The following is a 24,609-nucleotide window of genomic DNA, read 5'->3' as shown; positions in this document are numbered from 1 at the left end:
ACATGGTCTTAATCACATTAATAGGGTTTTTTGTAATAGATTAATTGCAATGGATTTAAAATTTTGTGGGTTCAGTTAGAATCTAATTTTGAAATGCCTTTATTTTATTTTAAAAATAAACAAGGGTTGCTGGGAAAGAAATGCTACCGTACCAGGATACTACTACCTTTTCTCACACCAACAATTCAGAAATTAACAAAAGGGAACTTACTTTTATTGTACTGTAAGTAATGGATTATACTTAATACAGTAAGCCACAGGGGCTGAAATTTAGTAAAAACCCTTGCCTTTTAATTTTAATAGATTAATGTTTTACATAATATACAAATTAGATTATCCACTTTTTTTAGAATATTGATTCCAAACCAAAGAATTCTATTAAGACTGTGTTCCTTTCTACATCTTTACTGTTCAAAACATTAATATCTAAACAAAGACATAATAGTGGTGCAAGAGTGCCACTACAGTTAAGATTACATCATATCATCTTTTAAAGTTTAAGATTTCTAAATCCTCTAACATCAACATGCTTAGTCAGATTTCTTTGAAATCTGGTATGCCTCAGAAGGGTGCAGGGAAACAATCATTGGTGCTAGGGGTTCCGGAGAGATGAACCCCACCATCACCTGCCATTTTAAAAAAAGTTTCTAGGGGCCACCTCCCTCCCTCGCCAAGGAAAGATCAAACTTTGTGATGTGATATGAGTCAAATAGGTGTCAATCTGTTGCGTTTTATTCAAGGTTGTTCATAGAATCAGAGAAATATAGAACTGGAAGGAAACTCAATTTGTCATCTAGTCCAGTCTCCAGCACCAAGGCAGAGTTAAGTATTATCTAGACCTTCACTGACAGGTGTTTGTCTAAATTGTTCTTAAAAACCTCCAATGACAAAGATTCCACAACTTCCCTAGGTAATTTGTTCCAGTGCTCAACTACCCTTACAGTTAGGAAGTCTTTCCTAATGTCTAACCTAAATCTCCCTTGCTGCAACTTAAGCCCATTACTTTTTGTCCTGACCTCACTGGTTAAGGAGAACAATTTATCACCCTCCTCTTTATAACATCCTTTTATGTACTTGAAGACTTATGCCCCCAACTCAGTCTTCTCTTCTCCAGACTAAACAAACCCAGTTTTTTCAGTCTTTCCTTGCAGGTCATGTTTTCTTGATCTTTAATCATTTTTGTTGCTCTTCTCTAGACTTTCTCCAATTTGTTCACATCTTTCTGAAAGTGTGGTGCCCAGAACTGGACACAATACTCCAGTTGAGGCCTTATCAGCGTGAAGTAGAGCGAAAAAAGCACTTCTTGTGCATTCTTACACTCTTGCTAATACATGCAGGATGATGTTCACTTTTTTTGCAACAGTATTAGATTGTTGATTCATTTAGTTTGTGATCCACTACAACCCCCAGATCCCTTTCTGCAGTTTTCTTTCGTAGGCAATCATTTCCCAACGTGTATTTGTGCAACTGATTATTCCTTCCCAAGTGTAGTACTTTGCTTTTGTCCTTATTGAACTTCATCCTATTTTATTCAGACTTTTTCTCCAGTTTGTCAAGATCATTTTGAAATTCTAATCCTGTCCTCCAGCATGCCTGCAACCCCTCCCAGCTTGGATTTGTCCACCAACTTTATAAGCGTACTCTCTATGCCATTATCCAAATCATTTACAAAGATACGGACCCCTGACAGATCCATGCAGGACCCCAACTTGATATACCTTTCCTGCTCAATTGTGAATTATTGATAACTACTCTGACTACTCTTTTCCAGCCAGTTGTGCACCTACCTTACAGTAGGTTCATCGAAGCTATATTTCTCTAGTGTTTTCTTTTTTTTTTTTTTTAATGACAAGGTCATGTGAGAGACAGTGTCAAAAGCCTCACTAAATTCAAGATACATCACATCCACTGCTTCCCCCCATCCACAATGCTCATTACCCTGTCAAAGAAGGATATTAGCTTGGTTTGACATGATTTGTTCTTGACAAATCCATGTTGACTGTTAATTACCTTATTTTCTTGTAAGTGCTTACAAATTAATTGTTTGATCCATTATCTTTCCAGGTACCAAAGTTAAGCTGACTGGTCTATAATTACCTAGGTTGTCCTTATTCCCCTTTTTATAGATAAGTACTATATTTGCCTTTTCCAATCCTTCGGGATCCCTCCCCTTCTCAAAATTATTTCTAATGGTTCAAGGATCGCTTCAGCCAGTTCCTTAAGTATTCTAGGATGTATTTCTTCATGGTCTGCTGACCTGAAGGCATCTAACTTATTCTTTCCCCATTTCAGCCTCAGATCCTATCCTATTAACAATGATGTTCACTATGTAGTCATCCAATGACTGCTACCTTTTTTCATGACACTTTAGCCATTATGGTGTTTTCTGTTACTGTCTTTCCCTCCTCATTGAGTAATGGGCCTAAGCTCTCCTTGGTCTTCCTCTTGCTTCTCACGTATTTGTAAAATGCTTTCTTGTTACCTTTTATATTCCTAGCTAGTTTAATGTGGTTTTGTGCCTTGGCCTTTCTAATTTTAACCCTACATACTTGTGTTGGTTTTTTATATTCATCCTTCATATTTTGACCTAGTTTCCATTTTTTGTATGACTCTTCTTTGAGTTTCAGGTAATTGAAGATCTCCTGATTAAGCCAGGGTGGTCTCTTACCATTTTTCCTATCTTTCCTACACACTGGGATAGTTTGCTCCTGTGTCCCTAATAATGTCTCTTTTAAAAAACTACCAACTCTCCTGAACTCTTTTTTCCCTTAAATTTACTTCCCACGGGATCTTACCTACCAGTTCTCCGACTTTGTTCAAGTCTGCCTTCTTGAAGTCCATTTTCTTTATTCTGCTATTTTCTCTCCTATCATTCCTTAGAGTCATGAACGCTATCATTGCATGATCACTTTCATCCAAGCGCCTTCTACCTTCAGATTCTCAACTAGTTCCTCCCTGTTGTCAGAATCAAATCCAGAAAAGCCTCTCCCCTAGTCACCTTCTGTAATAAAAAGATGTCTCCAATATGTTCCAAGAACTTTTTGGATAATCTGTGCCCTGCTGTATAGTTTTCCCAACAGATGTCAGGATAGTTGAAGTCCCCCATCACCAACAAGTAGGCAATCCACCTCCTAGAGAGAGACAGTAGCTAGGTTGATGGAATAATTCTTCTGTCAACCTAGCACTGTCTACACTGGGGTTAGGTCAACTTAACTATGTCACTCAGGGATGTGGATTTTTCACACCCCTGAGCAACATAATTAAGCAGGCTTAATTTTCTAGTATAGTCCAAGCCTAAATGAGAGTCTGGGGTGGCAATTTCATTTTGGGAGGAAAATAATCTAAGTATTTGTGGGGAAAATATTCTTGGGAAGGGAGAGATATTAGGGGAACTAGAGGAAAGGAGTTTGGGGCTGCAGCAAAAAGAGGGTGGTTAATGGAGATGGAGGGTAGGGCTCAGGTGAGGGAGGCATGGCACCCTCAGCCTTGCCTGTGCACCAAACCCCCCTGCACCTCACAGCTCTGCCAGTGCACCCCAACACTGCATGAAAGCTATTAGTAAGTATTGGAAGAACATTAATTGGAAAATTGTAGGGTTCATGGCTGACTGGAAACGATGTACTGTATGGCACAGAAACATTACAAGCTCTGAAACCTCAGTGTTTCTCAGAGATGGGATACATCTATTAGACAGGGGTCTAACTGTCAGAACTTTGGAATGGAAACCCATGCCAACCCTGCAACAAACTCCACCCTCCAACCACTGTGAAACAAAACCAGGAACACTACTCCTCTGTAATACAGTTGTCTTTCACTCCAGGTACTATACGTGAGTTGGTTACAGGAGGGGAGGTATAAGAGAAAAATGGCAACAGAAACGTTTGTATACCAGGGAGTGAAGATTTTAAGATTTGTCCCCTACTTGTTGGGGGGAGGTGTGAGTACAGTAGTGGAGATGAGGCCAGATTGGAGGAAGAACAAGGTGAATAGGTCAGTGGCATGTCTGGGGAGGTGTGAAAGCAAAGTGAGTGGGGGGCTTGTGCGCAAGGGGGAGAGAGGGGTGGCACTGGCTGAGTTTGCTAATTGCAAGACATTATATGTACATCTGCCTAAATGATTACTAACTCCGAAAAACAACATATCTAAAAAAAATAATAAATTCAATGGCAAAAAAGTATGTTAGTGCAAGGTTAAGATTGCTTGGTGGTACATCTTCCCACTGCAGAAGGCGGAGTTGCACAAAGCTCAAACTTCTGAAAAATCAGGAAATGGAAAGTTACGGTTGCCTTAACTGTCTTCTTTCAGCAATGTTCCAATATGCCTCATTAACACATACCCTTTACTCTGCCAACCCCCAAGGTGCTGAAATGTACCATCTCTTCACCTCCTTCTACAACCTACTCACTCTCACCCACAAGATTCCATCTAACACTATTAGAGGACAAAAAGGAAAAAGAAAGGTTTCCCACCCACCTTCTCTTTATCCTCCTTGAGCAACACTTCATTCAATGTGTACATACTCACATTAGCCTCTCTCACTACAAGATTTGGATCCTGGCATACACTCACATACTAGCCAAAAATGCACAGAAAAAGTTTATACATATGGTATTTTAAGAGTCACCTTGCAACCTTTTACAACTCCTTTACCCTGAGGATACATCTACATTTGGGCTGGGAGGTGTGACTCCCAGCTAACAGAGATGTACCCATGCTAGCTCTGCTCGAACTAGCACGCTAAAAAACAGCAGCGTAGCTAGGGCAGCACAGGCAGTGATTTGAGCTATCCTCCCAAGTATACACCCCATGGAGTCCAGGGTGTTTGTACTCTGGCAACTAGCACAAGCCACCACTCATGCTACTCCAGTGCTATACTGATATTTTTAGCATACTAGCTCAAGGAAAGCGTGCGTGCGTCTCTCTCTCTCTGCAATCTAGGAATAACACCTCTTACCTCAAAGGTAGATGTCCTGTTACTCACAGGATACCATCTCAACCTACATGTTCACTTAACCATCATTAAAGCATTAGAATTCGTTCATATTTCACCTCACTACTGACAATAATCCTTTGTAAAAAAAGCCCCACCACTGGCAATCTCCACAGTGCTGTACAGAAATTATGAATACTGCATACTGAAATACACCTATTTCCTTTCCTCATACATGAGACGGTACAAAACGTAGAACTCCTCATATCTCAACCCCAGCTCTGTCACACACCTCAAAGTAATCCACAGATCTCGCAAACACACCTCTACCAAGCAGAGCTAACTACTGTCAGCACCATTCAGGTCAACACCACCTGTTACTGACCACACTCATTTTACCTGAAGTGCTTGCAGATAATAAATGCTCAGGCTGCTCTCATACCCCAGCTCACGATGGACAAAACCCTTTGTAATAAAACCCCTGTGCCCTACTAATTATAAAAATGTGCATAACTCTGCACTGAAATGATGCATGCTGGATCCTGAAGGTACACATGCAGCTGTTCCCTTTGCTCACACACAAAAGGAAACCTAGATCTCTTCATATTATAATCCCATACACCTCAAAGCAATCCACACATGTCCTCATCTCACAAACACACCTTTAGCAAGCAGGCCCAATTACTACCTCTCCCATTTAATGCTGGTAAACCTAACACACTGACTGCACCTGTAGCATATGCACATAATTCCCACTGGCTACTGCAAGCTCCAAAAGGAGCAAAGGAAAAGTGGCATTGGCAATCTTTTTTTCCCCCTCCTTCTTCTCCTGTTTGTGCTTTAATAGTGTTATGTGGAATCCAGCAGGTGACAGAATACTTTGTAAAAGGAGGTGGCACATTACAGCAGCTGGGGCATTGGCAGAATAAAACTGTATTAACAGGGCATCTTGGTGCACTGCCTAGCTTTCAAAAGTTTGAGTTTTGCTCAACTCAGCATTCTGCAAGGAGACAACATACTACCAAACAACATGAACTCTGCATTAACGTAGTTTTTTACCACTGATTCTCTTTTACTTTTAGGCCTGGTGTACACTTAAAACTTGAGTCAACCGACATAACTATAGCACTCAGGGGTGTGAAAAATCCACACCACTGAACTATATAGCTACGTCGACCTAACCTCCACTATAGATGCAGCTAGGTCAACAGAAGAATGCTTCTGTCGATAAGCTGCTGTTGCTCAGGGAGGTAGAGTTCCAACAGCAACAAAAAAAAAACCTTTCATGCTGTAGTCTGCATCAACACTACAGGATTACAGAGGTGTAGCTACGGTGCCTACAGCATAGACATGACCTTAGTTTGTTCATCCTTTCCAAACTAAGTCACAGCCCAAGATTTATGAAACCACAATTCACTATCATAAGAGCAACTGTAATATGAATGGATATCTACTTAAAATAAAAAGATTAATTGGTTAATGTCGGTACATGTAACAAATCACAAAAGAGAATCAAAGTTCATTTTTCTGTGAACTGCTTGCTGACAGTGTAAACTATATGGAACTGAGCAGCAGCCCCTTGGCAACTAAGGATGGTCTATGAACAGTTTTTGTACCAATGTAACTATTTTGGTTAGGCATGTGAATTTTTTATTTTCATTTAAACCAAAAGAGTTTTATTGATACTATTTCCTTTGGCTGCTTCCTCACACTATTAGCATCATCTCCGTCTTATCCAAAAGGGGGCTTCAGCCAACTCATCTTCATACAACTCCCAATTTTGGAAATATACTAGGAAAGACAAGAAAATACACCACCCAGGTGCAATGAAACAGAAATAGAGGACAGCATCAGCAGCATGCAGATGACAATTCAAAAACTAACTAATAGTACTCTTTGGGTTCTCCCCATGAGAAAAAAAACCAGACACATTCAAATAAGTCTATCTCCATCTATATTCATAGACAGCTCAATGGCACCTTGTAAATAATAGATTCATGGATGTTGAAACATCTTCAAAGAACACAGAGAATCAATAGAGGATCTATATCTGGCACAGGATGCAGAACAATAAAATCAACATAGTATGTATCAAACAAACCTAACAAAAGAAGTCAAGGGGATCAGAGGACTTCTGTATTATCCAAGACACTTCAACGTAACTTTGCCAATAATCCTTACAAAAAATTTAAAAAATAAAATAAAGAGGGTCAGGCTGACAACCAGCAAGGAGGTCAGCGGCAAGAGAGGATTTCTTGAGTATGGGCTTAACAATCAACCATTTGAAAAGTGCTTGGTTTCACGCCTTCCCAGAAAAACATTGATAAATTCCACCAATAACTAGACCCAGTGTCTTACCACAAAGTTTTATTATTTTGATTTATTTGTACTGTGGTAGTGAAAAGGAGCCCCAGTCACAGACTAGCACCCCACTGTACTAAGTGTGGTACAAACACAGAACCTAAAGATGGTCTATGCCCAAAGAGTTTACAATAATCAGACAAGTAGGACGAGTCCAGTCTACAAGCTGTCAACCTAAATACCTCAGAGAACATGACTATTCAAAAACAAAGCAAACAGTGACCTTATGTTTGTCTCCCCCTAAAATGCACCTATTACCACACAGGTAGTCAATCCCATCCAAATCAGGGAAGTCTCAGGTATGACAAATTGAAAAGTCTTTGCAATAATAAATATGCAATTCTACATTTTTGCAAAACCTACACAAATTCACCAAAATTACCTGTAGCCCAGAATATTTCTGCAAGTTGGAACTTCACATACACTACAGTGAAGAGCCCGTTCTTTTGACCAGATACAGTGATTTCTACTATAGATATTCTCCTATTTAATCTGTCTTCATGCTAAAGTGATCTGCGAGTACAGATAACAGGCAACAGGAACCAGAGCATCAAAAACTGATGACAAAAAACAATCATCACAGACAACTTTTAGTATGGCTCCTTCAGTTATTCCACCTCAGAGTTAGGAAATCAAATGGATTCTATGATGGTGTGATCAACAAAACAGATAACTAGTAGGATTTGTCCTCTGGTTACTGGCTATCTTAATCACATACAAAAAGTCACTATGGGAATCCACAAGCCAGCCATGCAAATAATACCTTCCTCTCTCCCTCAATCCCCAAATCCTCCAGGCTACTTCAAAGGAGAAACAAGGACTTAGCTACTTTAACTCTTACCAGGTTTTTTGGGGATCCTTCCACCTACCCCACAAATACTTTTATAATTTTGCCTCTGCAATCATTAAGAACATTCCCAAGTTAACTTAAAGGAAGACAGAACAACATATCCATGAACTTACGCTGAATGTGAATGAACTGCTTTGGTTGTTTAAACTCTCCTTTGTACAGGCGATTGTAATAGTTGACATTGCTCTCTGCCTCAGGAACTGGGATAACCATGCTCTCTTTCTTTTCTCTAAAGACTTGCTGTGCCGAAATAGCTCGTTGTAAATGGTGTTCCTGAAAGAGGAAAAATTTAGAATTTATTTAGATGACAGCATTTATTTTTTTAAAATATAAAAAAAGGATAAAGTTAGCCCATTTTCCTAGCAGTAGTGTTCTTCAGTGTCATGGAGAAGATCCTAGTAAAATTGTTGTTGGTGTTTTGTTTTTTGCTTCCAGGCCAGCAGGGTACAGTAATGGGAGAGAAAGAGTCCTCTGCATTTACCACCAAGTCATAGGCAAATTCAGCTGTTGACAGGTTCCAAATAAGGAAAAATATCTCAAGCTTCCATAAATGATATAGGGGACTCTAGAGAGAGGAAAACATCTTCTAAGCATACTCACTACCCTTTTTTTAAAATGAGAAAAACAGACAGCAGGTGTTGCAAGTTAAACAAAATAATCTAAAAGGGGTATAGAAAGTGTCATGGCTCAAAATTAGCAATGTATGCACATTAATTCCTTATAGAATGGGAAGCCCACGGTTCAAATCAAGATCCTGAACTAACTTGATCCACTCCCAAACACAAAAAAATACCATGTTTTTATTGAACATTGTTCCACCAGCCAGTTTTCAGAATGGAAAGAAGACAACAAAAAATGATTAAGGGTATGGAACAGCTTCCATATAAGGAAAGATTTAAAAGACTGGGACCATTACGCTTGGAAAAGACAGGACTAAGTGGATATATGACATGTCTATAAACTCATGAATGGTATGGAGAAAGTGAATAAGGGTAAATAACACTTCCTTTCTCATAACACAAGAACTAGGGGTCACCTAATGAAATTAATAGGCAGCAGGTTTAAAACAAACAGAAGGGAGTACTTCTTCACACAACATACAGTTAACCTGTGGAACGTTGCCAGGGGAGTTTGTGAAGGCCAAAACTATAAGTGGGTTCTAAAAAGAATTAGATAAGTTCATGGAGTAGGTCCATCAATGGTTATTAGCCAGTCAGGGATCCAATCCCATGCTCTTGCTGTCCCTAAGACTCTGACTGCTAGATACTGGGACTAGACGACAGGGGGATGGATAATTTGATAATTGCCCTGCTCTGTTCATTCGCTTTGAAGCATCTGGCATTGGCCACTGTTGGAAGACAGGTTACTGGGCTAGATGGACCACTGGTCTGACCCAGTATGGCCATTCTTATGTTCATTTGTTACCTGCTTCCATTTTGTGGTTTGTTTTTTTTTAAAGAATACTATAATAGGCAAAAGTAACAGGCACATATTTCCCCACAGAAGAACACAGAGAATATTTGTGGAACTCCAATTACTCAAATATGCAACAGTGTTCCTTTATACCAAGGGTCAGCAACCTTTCAGAAGTGGTGTGCTGAGTCTTCATTTATTCACTCTGATTTAAGGTTTTGCGTGCCAGTAATACATTTTAACGTTCTTAGAAGGTCTTTCTCTATAAGTCTATATTATGTAACTAAACTATTGTTGTATGTAAAGTAAACAAGGTTTTTAAAATGTTTAAGAAGCTTCATTTAAAATTAAATTAAAACTCAGATCTTATCAATTTAGTGCAGTGGTTCTTAACCTGGGGTGCATGCACCCCCTAGGGGTGCGAGATGCCCTTTCTGGGGGTGAGACACATGCGAGTTTTTTTAGAAGGTAAATCATCGAAAACACAAATTAAGCACAGGCACGTAAGTACAACTACTTTGTTTCATCAAACCTACGTATTTATTATTTTAATTTTAAGGATTACTGTAATATACAAAGTTTTTAAGTTTTCTAGTTTTTAAGCTAATTGTAGTGTAATTTTTGAATAAGGGGTGAGAGAACATATTTTAAGAACTCCAGACCGTCAGCAGGCTCTGCAGGGCTGGTTGTAGTGTATTAAATTGCTCCCCACAGGAATGTACTACTTACGGTGTCCTGCTTATGGCTGCTGGTTCGATAGGCGTGGGAGTCCAGGGGGGCCTGTTAAGGGTTGGGGGTGTGGATAGATGTCGGGGCAGTCAGGGGACAGGGAGCAGGGGGGCTTGGATGGGGGGGCCGATGGAGGGGGTCCTGGGAGAGGGCAGTCAGGAGAACAAGGAGCAGGGTGGGCTGGATGGGTGTAGGGTTCTGAGGGGGACAGGGAGTGTGGGGGGGGAGAGGGGGGGTTGGATGGGTCAGGGGTTATGAGGGGGGCAGTCAGGAGGCGGGAAGTGGGCCAGCTGTTCGGGGAGGCACAGCCTTCCCTACCCTGGTGTAGTGTATTAAATTTTTCCCATAGGAATGTGCTACTTACGGTGTACTACTTACGGCTGCCAGTCCTGGTGCTCGGCAAGTAGCACATTCCTACAGGGAGAAATTTAATACACTACAGCGGCAGACAGAACCCCAGACCAGCAGCTCCTGCCAGCCGGGGACCTGGCCGCCAGCCCCACTCAGCCCGCTGCAGGCTTGAGGTTCCATTCACCCAGGCCAGCAGCGCGCTGAGCAGGGGCGGCGGCCAGGATGCCGGCTGGCAGGAATGTGCCAGTAAAAAAATCAGCACGCATGCTGCAGGTTGCCAACCCCAGCTTTATACTTTGTACTCTTACCCTACTGGAGACAGAATAACCAAACCCAAGTCACAGGAAGTATGAATTACACTATCCCTTTATTAGGTTACCAGAATTCTTTAGCATCCATATATCTCTTACTAGTTATTTTGGTGCAAATCCAACTACACATGTGGATTAGCATAGGATAATTGTGATTTTTCTCCTTCAATTGATTTTGTAAAATGTTCACATTATAATCCATGAAACAAAGAAAGAAAGATGCTAGAAAACATAATATACAATTATATTTGCAGTGTAACTTTGCATAAACAATGGTTTATGCAAACAAGGCTGGGAAAATGTATGAAACCTACTAATCAGAGACTAAACCTCCTAGCAATAAAATGGACATGAAAAGGTAAGTGGTGAACTAGGAAGACCCAGAGAAAATGCCAGATGCACACCAGATTTGCAGCTGCTGGGAATGGAGAGGATGACATATTACGGTCCTTCCATGGAACCTTCTTGGGGGCTTCATCTTTCGTATCAGGCTAACAGGATTATGACAAACTTGAAGCCAAATTCTCTCTTGCTGCCGTAAGGGAATTTTTAATCTCTCTGACTCCACCACTGCCTTGCTGTAAGGGGTTCAGATTCTCTATTCTACCTATTCCTTCACACTCCTGGCTGTTGGAAGAAGGGGTGAATAGAAAAAAGCCCCCATTACTCTCTTCCCTTCCCAGCATCTTGGGTTTTGGATGGTCTTCCCTCCCACAAATAACTCCAATGTCCGTCTCTTGTGCTCATACTTTCACCAAGCAGTGACACTAATTGTTATCAATACAACACATCAAGCGGACCAGAAGACTGATCTACAACTGAGGTGGGAAAATACCAACAGTTTTTTCCTGCCATTCCTTTTCCTCAGATAGGTCACTGAAACTACGATTCCTGCATTTTATTCTAAAAACATAAATTTCTAGTATCCCTGATCTTTCCCGAGTCTGTAGGACATGCCCTTATTTTACTTCTTCAAAATCTTCTTCGTCCAGACCACTATTTTCATTGTCAGCACACCCTGAAGAACGTACCTGTCCCCTTACCTGGCTGTTGTAACTCCTGTTTCCCTAAACATACTTAGAGAGGACCTTTTGTTTTAATTTATATGGATTGCAACCTGCATCAACATAAAATCTGCAACAAGTGAGAAGATCAGTACAGGAGACCATCACTGTCAAACTACATGAAAAATTTCACTGAAGTTTGGGAAGTAGAAGATGGGATAGTAAACTGTCTAGTTCTCCTCCCAGATGAACACCGTATGTAACCTGGTGCCTAATCCCAAGTGTTTGATGAAGTGGCAAAGGTATTAAATTTCTCTTTATGGAGAATCTGTGACCTTGGAGTTTTTTATTGCAGACACAGCTTTGAAGTAGGCCTGGGATGACAGGATGACCACACAGAGTCAGATTCACGGTTTAAATTATAATAGCATTCACCTTGAGAATCCCTAGTTTTCAAGGATTCCATGCACTGATCTAATTCCGATTGACACCACTTCATCTGTATTCCAACATTACAAACGTTATTGATGTACTTACTAACACCATCAATGCAGCCACTACTATCTCTCCTGCACTGCGAAGTAACCTTATTGCAAGGTGGTAATGGCACCATCCCATTTTATGGCCTTGTACAGCTTCCAGAAACCACTTGTTTGACTGACATGTAAATTTCTCCTATTCAGACCTTAATTGGATTTCTAGTCATTCCCAAGGCACTTGCTTTTCCCTCCTGCACTTAACTTCCCGTGCTGACATTTCATACTTTCAGAAGTCATATAATTAATTAGATTTAGCAAGTTTTCCTCTGAGATTTTGTTCTAATACATTTAGTTAAATTCTCTTGCACCTTTTATTAGTGAACATACTGCACGGTGTCAAAGACTTACTCAATCTGTGCAATATAAACGTGCAAGGCATCCACGGTCAAACTTTGTCATGCAACAGAATTCCTGTTCCTTTTTCAATTTGACATTTTATCCAAAGTAACCATAAATTTCTATTAAAAGGACCGCAAAATAGATGCTGAATAAAGTGCTCTGAAATCGTTGAAGGCAACAAGCCTCAAGCTACCTTAGAAATGCCATACCAGGGGTTAAATCACTTGCATTTTAAAAACAAACTTTTTGAAAATAAGATAAAGTAACCCAATTTGTATAGAAAGTAAGGAATAAAAATGTACTGATTGATGAAGGGACAGAGAAAGTTTACCTGTTTGAAAGGGAAGGCATATAACAATTGAGATTCAGGAAACCTTCTTTTGCTCTGGAAATATTTCTATATTTTATTTAATAATGGAAATAAAAAATTCACATTTTCTTAAAAATCTTTAAAAAATACCACAAATAAGAAAAAAAAGTATACAAAGAAAGTTTACAAAAACTGAGAGGTAATTAAGGATTACTCTGTCTTAATGAAAAAAACAAACAAACATGAATTCTCAACTATAAATAAAAACACAGTACTGAAACATACTATGATTTTCTGAAACAACTGTCCTTTATCTCAAGGGTCACAGACTAACCAACAAAATTTTGCAATTGCAAAATCCTATCAAAATTTTCTAAAGAGTCAAAACTTCATGAAAAAAAAAATCTATACAAGCTAAATGTCAATTCCTACAATTGAAATCCTGTTTGCTGTATTAAAGACTTTCATATTAGACTAGATCTACTAAAAGGGATACAGCAAACTTGAAATATAATCAGTTTTCAAGAGGAGTTAAAAGAAGTGTTGGACATACTAAGACGAAGTACTCTTCAGTATATTGCCTAAGATTTCTGCCATTTTTTGTGGTTTTAATCTCCCCTGCTGGTGAATGAAAGGTCCATACAAACAACTAACTGAATTACTATAAAGACAAAACAGTGAAACTGAAAATGCAAGTGCTGCCAAATGAACAAAGAAAGAAACTAAAAGGTAGAGAAACTTTTTTCCCATTTCTAATGTCTCAAAAAGTCAGACAAATGTGATTTAAACTGATATATCACTTTAATGCTAAAAACAAAAACTGAACATTCAAATCAAAAATAGCTAAGTTTAATATGAATTATTCTTGCAGTTTAAGCATAGTTTGTAATATTCAAATGAATCACAATTTTCCTAAGAGAGAGTTAAATATATATGTAAACATTCAATTAAGCAATGAGTGTAGATTTAATTCATAGCATTAAAATACAGTCACAACACTGATGAAAGATTACAAATGATATAGCTTAGGGTCATTCACTTTAGTTACTAAAATAGAAATATCCATGGTACACTCGAAGAGCAGACTTTTCTAAAAAATAAATTGCAATGGAAGAGTAAGATCTAATTTGATATAATCTTCACATTGAGAGGAAAGGTAGTTAAGAACAATGATTTAACAATTATCATCAAAAAGTGAAAACAGGTTAAAAAAGAATATTCTGTTATTTATTCATCCTATAAATAATTAATTTGCGTATAAAAACTGTTAAATAGGAGTTAAGTACATATCAGTAATTTAAAGGTAAAAAATATTATAGGAATGTTGAAATTATCCTAAAGGAAGTTTTACAAACCCAAGAAATTTTAGCAGGTAAGAAATTAGTTTTTTTGTAACTCAGGGTATGTCTTCACTAGCAAAGTTAAAAAGTGCTGACACGGCAGCACTTTAACGTGGCTGTGTAGTCGTGGCACCAGCGCTGGGAAAGAGCTCTCCCAGTGCTGTAAAAAAAACCCCACCCCCAAGAGGGGAGTAGCTACCAGCGCTGAAAGGCCTTGTCTACACTGCCACTTTACAGAGCTGAAACTTGCAGCGCTCGGGGGGCGGGGGGATGATGTTTTTTCACACCCCATAGCAAGGAAGTTGCAGCACTGTGAAGTGGCAGATGTCACCACTGTGCTTCCCCAAAACTCTACGGAAAATTCTTAGACAGATTTCTCTTATCAGATTAAATCTCTTCCAGGCCCACCCAGAAGTAAGCAGCAGCCTGCTCTATTTCCAAACCAAAACAAAATTAAGGGAAGGAGAAAGACGGAAACCGTAAAAAGGTTACTACACTAAAGCTTGGATGTCCGATTGTGTGAACACTACATCTACTGAATTTAGGACATTAAAGTTATAGGTTGAGATTTTCAAACCTGATTTGGGGACTTATTTGACATAACTCCCATTAAAATTGGAGTTGTGAATCTTCGTCAACTCTGAAAATCTCAAATACAGATTTTAAAGAAAGTGTGTAGGATGCTGCATTAACACCTTTGCACAACACTGACAAGATCCCTAATAGTTATGGAATCTGATGACAACCCTGGTCAAGTGGTCTTTAACCTTTTCAGGGCTAGGCCAATTTGCTTTCTTACAGATTTCCAAGATGCAAACATGAATCTATTAGAAATTGTACAAAAGGCAATTTTAGTAAATCGCATTTCTGGTCTTCGAAAAAAACAGAAAAGGGACACCTTTTGTTTTCTCCTGTGGTTAGTCCATCTATTCTGTAATTGCACTGAATAGTGGCCTTGTGACTACATTCATCTGCTCAGCCAGTCTGCTATTTTGTTGATCTTTTTTTACAATATGGAAGTCTACAATGGAGACTGGATTCCTCTCTGTCCAACAGGATATGACAGTTTCTCTTAGCAAGGCCTTGTTTTGAGCTCCCCTGATTTATGCAGATGCATTGTCTCTTTTGGAAAGAACATACTTCCCGTGCCTGCATTCTTTTCCCACCCTAAAAGTATCTATGACTTCATGTTTTATAGAAGACCTGTCAGAATTCTCTTTGTGTGGAAAGAGCATAACTATAGTACTTCCATCAGCACCATACAGAGCCTCTGCACTGGCCAAAGTGAACTATTAGCTAGGATTCTCCACCCCCAAGAAATTTGGCCTCCCTTGGAACTCCAACAGAGCGAACTGACTGAAATAAGGAAGTCAGATATAGGACAGAAAGCATGCTTGAAGGTGCTCTCTCAATAGCTGAACACCTTTGGGGGGAGGGGAGGAAGGTGATCATCTTCAAGTTTAATGGCTTTGTTTGCTTTTTGAAAAACAAGTGTTTTAGTGCATTAAAATATCATAAATATAACTAATGTTTTTCAAGAGACCTAGGAAAAAACTTTCCCCAAGGATTTTAAGGGATTGAGGTCCCTTCTTGATATTTGGTCCTTTAAAAGGTGAAATTAGGGCTTGGCTACACTTGCATGTTTTACCGCAATAAAGCCTCCTAGAGCACTCTACCTTACTCCCCGTCCACACTGGCAAGGCATGTAGAGCGCTCTAACTCCCTGGCTGGAGTGCTCCTGGTACTCCACCTCCACGAGAGGATTAACGGCTGGATGAGACGCTGCAGCTCCAGTGTAAACGAGGTTACAGCACTGACCTCCGGAAACGACCCATTAACTGAAGTGGCCTCTCTTGCTTTGTTGTGAACTCGGCAGGAATGCGGAAGTGGCCCTTTCAAAGCTCTGTTTCAGAGTGCTGGCTGCTTATCTGGTCTGAGAAAAAAACCGAACAGCTAACGTTTGCTTTGAGTGAGTGAGAGAGGCGCGGGGGAATGAGGGAGGCCTGAACTTACAAGACAGCATGCTCACGCTCTTAGCGCCCCAAAAACCCACTCTCTCTCCCCCGCCACATACACACAACACATCCCACCCTCCCCATCTGAAAAGCACATTGCAGCTACTTGAACGCTGGGATAGCTGCCCATAATGCACTGCTCCCAATACAGCTGCAGCGTGCTGCAAAGGTGGCCACGCCATAGTGCGCTTTCAGCTCTCAGAATGGACAGACTGGAGCACTTTCCCTAGTGCGCCCTCCGAAGGCTGGTTTAACCCAAAGCACTCTGCCGCTGCAAGTGTAGACAAACCCTCAGATATGCAGTTACATGGAGGATAGTCCAAACAACAAGAAATGCATTTAAAAGATTGCAACTCAATTTGGATAGAGTGTTGCAAATATCCAAGATCCTCCTTCATGAAGGGATTAGATTGGATTCAAAACTCTGATCTGGATGTCTCTAGGAGATTTCTGACTCCTACTGGTAGAAGCCAGAGAAAAACTGGTGGCAATGGCCATGGTTCCTGTCTCAGGGGTGAAAAAGGACTGGTAGAAATAGTCCTCAATTTCACTTTTGGACCCACCATATTGTTCAAGTACAATTAGACCATTTCAGAAAGCCTTAGGAGGGAAAACTCAACCATTTCTACTGCTACTGACTGTTCATGTGGACCATGACTATCTAGAGGGCATCGGAAAGAGGGTCTTGGCTATACAGAAGAACCACCAAATCTCAGGAAAATCAAGAGCTGGGCATTTGGGCCAACTGTTTTTTTCCCCCTTCAGTCCTATTTTTACTGCTAGAGCATGGCTAAAGGAAAGAAATATTTTGTCAACAGCAACATGAGCTATGCCATTCTGTTGCATAACTCAGCAGAACATCAACAGTAAGGTGGCAGAGGAGTGTTAGAATAAGCTATACCACCCTAGAGATTCACAAAGGGCCCTGTAATGGAGAGTTAAATCATATTATTTTTCTATTTAATTCACTCCAATAATCATTTCATGAGTGAGGTGGAGGAACTGGACTTCCCCTCCACCCCAGCCCCTTTCCCTCATTCTCTCCCCTGTTCTGTTTCTCCCAAGCAGGAGATGGGAAAAAGAAGGGCTAGAAAAGAAAGTTTTCACTAGCCCTGTCTCCTTTACAAGCCACTTTGTGCCTAAGGGCATTCAAGTCTGTGAGGGACCTATACATCTCATGGGAAAGAGTCTACTGAGAGCGTGGTAAATGCCATTAAATTCCTCTCCCCTTCTCTCTGCCAATCTAATTCAATCCAGCAAATGAAGCATATGTACCATGAGTGTAACTGGCTTCTAAGGTTGAAGGATATGAAGGGGAAAATGAGCCCTGGTGTTAATACCCTCTCTGAAGTCTCTGGAACAAAATGACACATTCACAGTGGTCTTCTGCACAGGAACTTCACTAAAAGTTTTCCTGCCCTCACCTGAACTTGCTTGTACATTCTGTGGCATTATGAAGGTTCTGTTGGAGGTGAGACTCTCAGTACTGGTTCAGAAACTGCTCAGAGCTGAGGTCCTTAAGGTAATAGTTTGCCAGCAAACCAGAAGACTGACTTGAACGGAGACATGATGGGACTCAGAAAGGGGAGCCGAAGGAGTATCAGACAAACCGAAGGAGGAATCTCCAATCCACTCACTGTGTATATAACAAAGCTAGTGGCTGTTCAGTTATTCACTGCAGGAGCAGGCAAGGAGCTGAATGCTACTAATAGAGAGTAAAGATTTAGAAAAACCTTGAGCACCAAGGGTATCTGCCCAATGTGTTATACTTCATTCAAAATTGCAAGATTCCTTGGGAAAATGTATCAGCCAAGCACAATAATCTATGCTCCCATGTCTGCTGTTTTGGGGGGAGGGGCAGGGGTGAGAGAGGTGGTGGGGACAGAAGAGAAGAAACATACTCACAGCTACAATGATTAATCCTAACAGTAATCAATCTGCCTTTTTCTGGGGGGGGGGGGGTAGGGATACTCTTGAATAATTAGAAGATTACAGTATTTATAACCTGGATAAATACCACTGAATAACTCTTCAAATATTAGAGTTAAATAATATTTAAGTTTAAAAAAAACCCATACAACTGTCCCCTAAACCGACCAACATAGCATCGATCTAACTATTTACATGTAGTGTTTCAAATGTCAGCCATTTTTTGCTAGACCAGTGACTTAAAACATGAGTTCAGAATTTTATAAAACAAGAGAGCTATTTTTTCATCTTGCCAAATTAAAAAAAAAATACCTGAATGGATTTTGCCTCAAATTAAATATTATTACTGTTATTATTAGAAATTCACTTATGAGCTGAGACCAATCATGGAAAGTTTCAGCTGAACAGGAACATTTTTCACAAAGTTATGAGCACTTCAATACAGAGGATCATAAGGTGGGTAGAGGCAACCTTACCTCTACAACTTTAAGTACCAGCAAAAGCTATAATTACATTTAACTATAAATACTAACAAAATTTCAACACAAGTACCACCAACCCAAATAATAAAAATCAAAGAAACCCAATTAAGTTATGGCAGCAACCAATAAACAAGAATTTACAGAAAGCAAAATCTTCAGCTAGCCTCGTTCAACACATTTGTGTCATCCATCCCACGCATAAGCAAATGCTCCACTGAAACAACCTCAACTGTACCTATGTAAAAAGCATCTGTCCCCATCCAAACTTAAGTAAGATTTGTATCTACAAAGTGGACCTTATAAGAAAATCTACTTCAGTAACTGACAGGTTTCAGAGTAGCAGCCATGTTAGTCTGTATCCAGAGAAAGAAAAGGAGGACTTGTGGCACCTTAGAGACTAAAAAATTTATTTGAGCATAAGCTTTCGTGAGCTACAGCTCACTTCATCGGATGTATTCACTGATGAAGTGAGCTGTAGCTCACGAAAGCTTATGCTCAAATAAATGTGTTAAGTCTCTAAGATGCCACAAGTCCTCATTTTCTTTTTTCAGTAACTGAGTACCCTGATTCAAATCCCCAAATTCAGGCAAAAGGAAGGATGAATTTTTCAGAGGATCATACTTTATAAAGCAGTTTCCCCCTTCTTCACAGGTACCAAAACACACAGGATTCCAACTCTTGGGGCAAATCTAAATTGCAATTCAACACCCATGGCTGATCTGTGTCAGCTGACTCAGGCTCATGGAGCTCAGACTGCAGGGCTGTAAAATGGTGATGTAGATGCTCTGGGACCCTCCCTGTTCTAAACCAGCCTTTGATTACTTTAAAAAGGTAAAAAGAAAAGGAGTACTTGTGGCACCTTAGTCTCTAAGGTGCCACAAGTACTCCTTTTCTTTTTGCGGATACAGACTAACACGGCTGTTACTCTGAAACATAAAAAAGGTAAAATGATTTAAATCAAATTTTGCAAAAATTGAACTTATAAAGATGCAAAAATAATACATCTGGGGCAGATCCTCAACTGATATAAATTGACTAAGAACATGTCCACACTAGTGAACTTACAGTGGCACAACTGTATCAATGCAGCTGTGCTGCTGTAAGACTGCTCATGCAGACACTCTTTGCCAATGGGAGAGAGCTCTCCCGTTGCCATAATTAAACCACCCCCAACAAGTGGCGGTAGCTATATCAGTGGGATAGCACTGGTGCTATCTGTCAGTATAATTTATGTCGCTCAGAGACAGAGGTGTTTTTTCCCACACCCCCAAGCCATGTAAGTTATACCGACAAAAGTGCTAGTGTAGACATGGCCTTAGGGCCATCAGCTTCAACACAGCTGTGACAATTTACACCAGCTGAGGATCTGCCACCAGGGAATAACTATCCAAAACGGAAATCCAGCAGAATGAAGAAAAATCTGTATTTTCAGTGGCCAAATGTGAGGAAGCCACAGGAGCAATAATTAGGGCCCTACTAAAGTCATGGTCCATTCTGGACAATTTCATGGTCACAGGATTTTAAAAATCATAAATTTCATGATTTCAGCTATTTAAATCTGAAATTTCACAGGGTTGCAATCATAGGGGTCCTGACCCAAAAAGGAGTTGTGGGGGGGTTGCAAGGTTATTGTATGGGTGGTTGCGGTACTGTTACCCTCACTTCTACACTGCTGCTGGCAGTGGTGCTGCCTTTAAAGATGGGTACCCAGCCAACAGCCACTTCTCTCCTGCCACCCACCTCTGAAGGCAGCATAGAAGTAAGGGTGGCAATACTGCAACCCCCCTAAAATAACCTTGTGACTCCCCTGCAACTCCCTTTTGGGTCAGAACCCCAAATTGAGAAATGCTGGTCTCCCTCATAAAATCTGTATAGTATAGGGTAAAACCACACAAAAGACCAGATTTCACCACGAGTGGGGGGGATGGGGGAGAGAACATGACACAACAGACACCAGATTTCACGGTCCATGATGTGTTTTTCATGGCCGTGAATTTGGTAGGGCCCTAGCGATAATGGACACCAAATTAAAAACATGAGTCTGCAAAACAATGCAACAGCAAATTCATCATACAGAGGCATTTACAAAGCAGAGAGACAGTAATCCATCTCTTTGTGGCTTTGGTACAACCACATCTGGAGTAGTGTGCTGAATTTCAGGAATCAAATAGCCACAAAGATAAATTGGAGGGACTTCAAAGAGAAGAAGTAAAACTGATCAGAAGCTGAAGGAACTGAATTATAAGGAAAAATGAAGAGAGTAGGACATATATGCTCATGGCATGATTAGAGCAGGAGGGAGCGAGCGAATATAATTAATATTTGACCAACATAACTATGAATATTTAGATGGGCATAATGAGATAAAGTTAAGGGAGGAAAAATTTGCTGTTCATCATGAAAAACTTTCAAGAACTACATTTAGCAAACTGGAAAATAGCCTCTAAAGGTAGAAATCCTAATGCTTGTCAACAGTGATAAAACACTAGAAAATGCACTGCTGGGGAAAATTCCATAGTAGTAGAAAGATGGACTGGACATTTTATAAAGTATGCCAAAGTTGAGCCAAAAGAACAGTTAGTTCCTTAATCACAAGCAGCACAATTCTGCTCTCACAGAGATGCAACTTTTGTTAACTGGGGGAAGATAGTCCTCTTTCCTCTTCAATTTTTGGATTTCTTTAAGAGCAGATGACTCTATCAGCTGACCTATTATATCCACCTTTATTATATTTTAGACAGGCAGTTTTAAACAGAGAACTGTTTATGCTCCAGAAGCCTAAACCTCTTTCACTCTCTGCCAGCTCTCTTGTCAGCTTACTTCTGGCAAAAGCAGATATAGGAAAAGGGCAGATATAATGAAGTTGTCGCTCTTTTTATTTTACGTGGCTAGGCATCCTGTGAGTGTATATGCATTCATTACATATTCCCATAGATTTCAATGGGACTTGCACCTGTGTAAGTGAGGGAAGAATTTAACTCAAGATTTTTAGCCTGGAATTGCTGACTTCGTACTCAACTTATAGCAAAGCTGCTGAATAGGAGTACCGTATTTTTTATTACATCCCTCAGTAACAATATATTATGTTTTTTACAAATTAAATAATTAAAATATATGTACACTGAATACCCTTTTAAATTTTGTGAAGCACAAGGAGCATGAGATTTGGCACTATAGGATCCCCCTTCTCCCTTAAAAGTCAACTTGTCTAAGGAATCTCTTTCCATAGTTTCATTAAGATTAAAGACAAGGAAGCTTTAGTAGATATATTTGGGAAGCTCCAGTGAATTGAGATAAGGATTTAAACTGGACACAGAGAATCAGATTTTCAAATAGTTTCTTAAATTAACCCTCAGCTTGAGTTAAGCCTTGAGTTAAATCTGAAATTTCACAGGATTGTAATCACAGGGGTCCTGACCCAAAAAGGAGTTGTGGAGGGGTTGCAAGGTTATTGTATGGGTGGTTGCGGTACTGTTCTCGTTCAACAGAACTTTCTTGACAATACCAGCAGTTAGGTTTGTGTGATTCTATCTATTCAGTTTTAAGCCTACAATGCAAGTACCTACAGGGAATCATAATGCACAAGAGAACTGAATGGTCATTTCTTCTGCTATGAAGATGCTCTGCAGGTGGAAGACTGAAACCACTGGAAGACAAGAGAATGGCTGTTGATAACAGGATTGAGGTCTGGGAAAAGGGGATAAATGCAATGTGCTTGGAAGGAGAAAGAGATACAGTGAAATAAAACCTCCCTCCTTATGAGTGTATGGAGGGGGGCGGTTCTCATTACCAAATAAATTTTAGAAGTCCATGTACAAAGCAGTGTTATGCTGTCTAGTGTTTGCCAAGCTTCAGCAACACAAGCAATGTCAGAATACTGTATATACAAATTAAATGGCAAAAAAATTGTTAATACAAAGTTACCGTTGCCCAGTGAGATCTCATGCCCCTCCACAGAGAGTTCTGCAAAACTCAAAACTTCTGAAAACCAGGAAATACAGTGTTAAGGTAAACACCCACACAACCTTAATTCTGCCCCCCTGCAGCTGTGAATAGCCACTGGGAATTATCTGCATGCACTCCAGCCGCATTCACTGTGTTAGGTGTAGCTGTACTGAATGGTGGAGGAATAAGTAAGAGCAGCTTAGAAGAGCTGTGATTATGATATGAGGTGATCCGGGTCTGAGCCCTCTCAATGCTTGTTACCAAAGGAAGTTAATCCAACAGAAGATATTACTTCACCTGCCTTGTCTCATAAAGGAAAGAGGTACAGCAGTACCTGGAGGTTCCAGTCTGCATCATTTCAATACAAAATTGTGTAAATCATGTTAGTAGAAGGGCACTGGGGTCCTCTTGCCATGGGTACTGTCAGTAGCGTGGAGGGATATGAGAACAATCTGTGAATTTAATAATGGGTAGGGAAAAGTATAGGTTTAGATAGTATTCTGTGTGCAAGCGTGAAGGGGCTGTACAAGGGTATGAAGTGGTTGTTAAATTTTACAACTATGGTAGTCTGTTGGGGGAGCAGCTTCAGTGTTTGAGAGTAGGGCAAGTGCAAGTAGCACCTGTCCACTACAGTGAAAAGGGAGAGTGCGAGCATCTGTGTTATGGGCACCGTGGAGCATCGCTCAAAGAGGGTACAATTAAGACTGCATGGATGTTTATCTTAACTCTGTATTTCCTGGTTTTCAAAAGTTTGAATCTTGCTGAACTGGATGTTGTGGATGGGTACAAACTATCACAGTGCAATCTTAACTCTGCTTTAACTAATTTTGGGGGGCATTTAATTTGCTAGTTTTTTTAAACAGAAACCGTTGTGGGTAGGAGTTAGTGGACATTCAGGCAGCTGTAGTTCTCACCTAGGTTTGCAGCAATAATCAAAAGATCTAGGGCTTTTTTTGTTTTGTTTTTTAAGATCAGTAGATCTCAAATGAACTTTACATCACTGTCCCCATTTTACAGATGAAAAACTGAGGCATTGAGAAGTGAAGTGACTTGCCTAGGGTCAACAAGTAGGCCATGGTAGAGCTAAGAATAGTCCCAGACCAGTGGTCTTTCCTGGCATCTATGTGATTCCTCAGTGCTCCTACCCCTCCAATACATTTTGTTATAGCAGTATGTGGATAATAGTCATGCTTTGAAATGGGTAGCTGCTAACAAGGCCAGTGAGAGAAATCTATCGTCTATGTCCCAAAACCATGACAGTTTTATTTAAAGTTACTGTAACATCCATTTATCATATGAGAGAAGATTGCTGTATCTCTTTCCTTCTCTACCCCAACTCCACTATTCCCTATAACATAAAGCCCCTCCTGACAACATTTCCAGCTCTCCCTCCCCTTCCCATTAAGCCATTAGTTGGCACCACAGAGAAACACTAAATCTAAGAAGTTAGTCCTTGCTGTCTCCTACCCTATGCTGCTGTGTTCATATATCACAGGCAGCAGCTTACTAGGTTACATAATACCTTGGTTATGTAGCCCTTACTGTTCACTGAGCTAGCCCCTCATTCCCACCTCCAGCTGGGAATGCTGCTGCTGCAGTCAGGTTTACCCAGTCTATCCACTTAGTCCATCCCTCCCCTACCCACTCTGGCACACTCCCACATCTCACACAGGGGTGATGTGTATCTTAACCATTTATTGTCTGGATTTCAGATGTTTAAATCTACATTGCCTTCAGTCCACCCAACCCAGATCCAAGCTC

The 24,609-nt window shown here is 40.2% G+C and overlaps 1 protein-coding gene across 2 annotated transcripts in view; it reads right to left on the bottom strand.

Annotated features, from left to right (window-relative positions):
* EPC2 (enhancer of polycomb homolog 2) overlaps window positions 1–24,609 on the bottom strand; it is an 85,117-nt gene that overhangs the window by 46,571 nt on the left and 13,937 nt on the right. The window contains exons 1-2 of one of the 2 annotated variants that reach the window (XM_084642984.1): window positions 16,154–16,255; window positions 8,255–8,414 (exon numbers count right to left, since the gene is read on the bottom strand). In XM_084642984.1, the coding sequence (XP_084499110.1) occupies window positions 8,255–8,354 (100 nt within the window). In that variant the 5' untranslated portion in view covers window positions 8,355–8,414; window positions 16,154–16,255. Of the gene's footprint in view, window positions 1–8,254; window positions 8,415–16,153; window positions 16,256–24,609 lie in introns of those variants that run through there. The other variant, XM_084642983.1, reaches the window with a different exon arrangement.

Source organism: Lepidochelys olivacea (assembly GCF_965140295.1).
Source record: "Lepidochelys olivacea isolate rLepOli2 genome assembly, chromosome: 11".
In the NCBI taxonomy this organism is placed as follows: Eukaryota; Metazoa; Chordata; order Testudines; family Cheloniidae; genus Lepidochelys; species Lepidochelys olivacea.
This window is presented reverse-complemented; position numbering and strand designations above follow the sequence as displayed.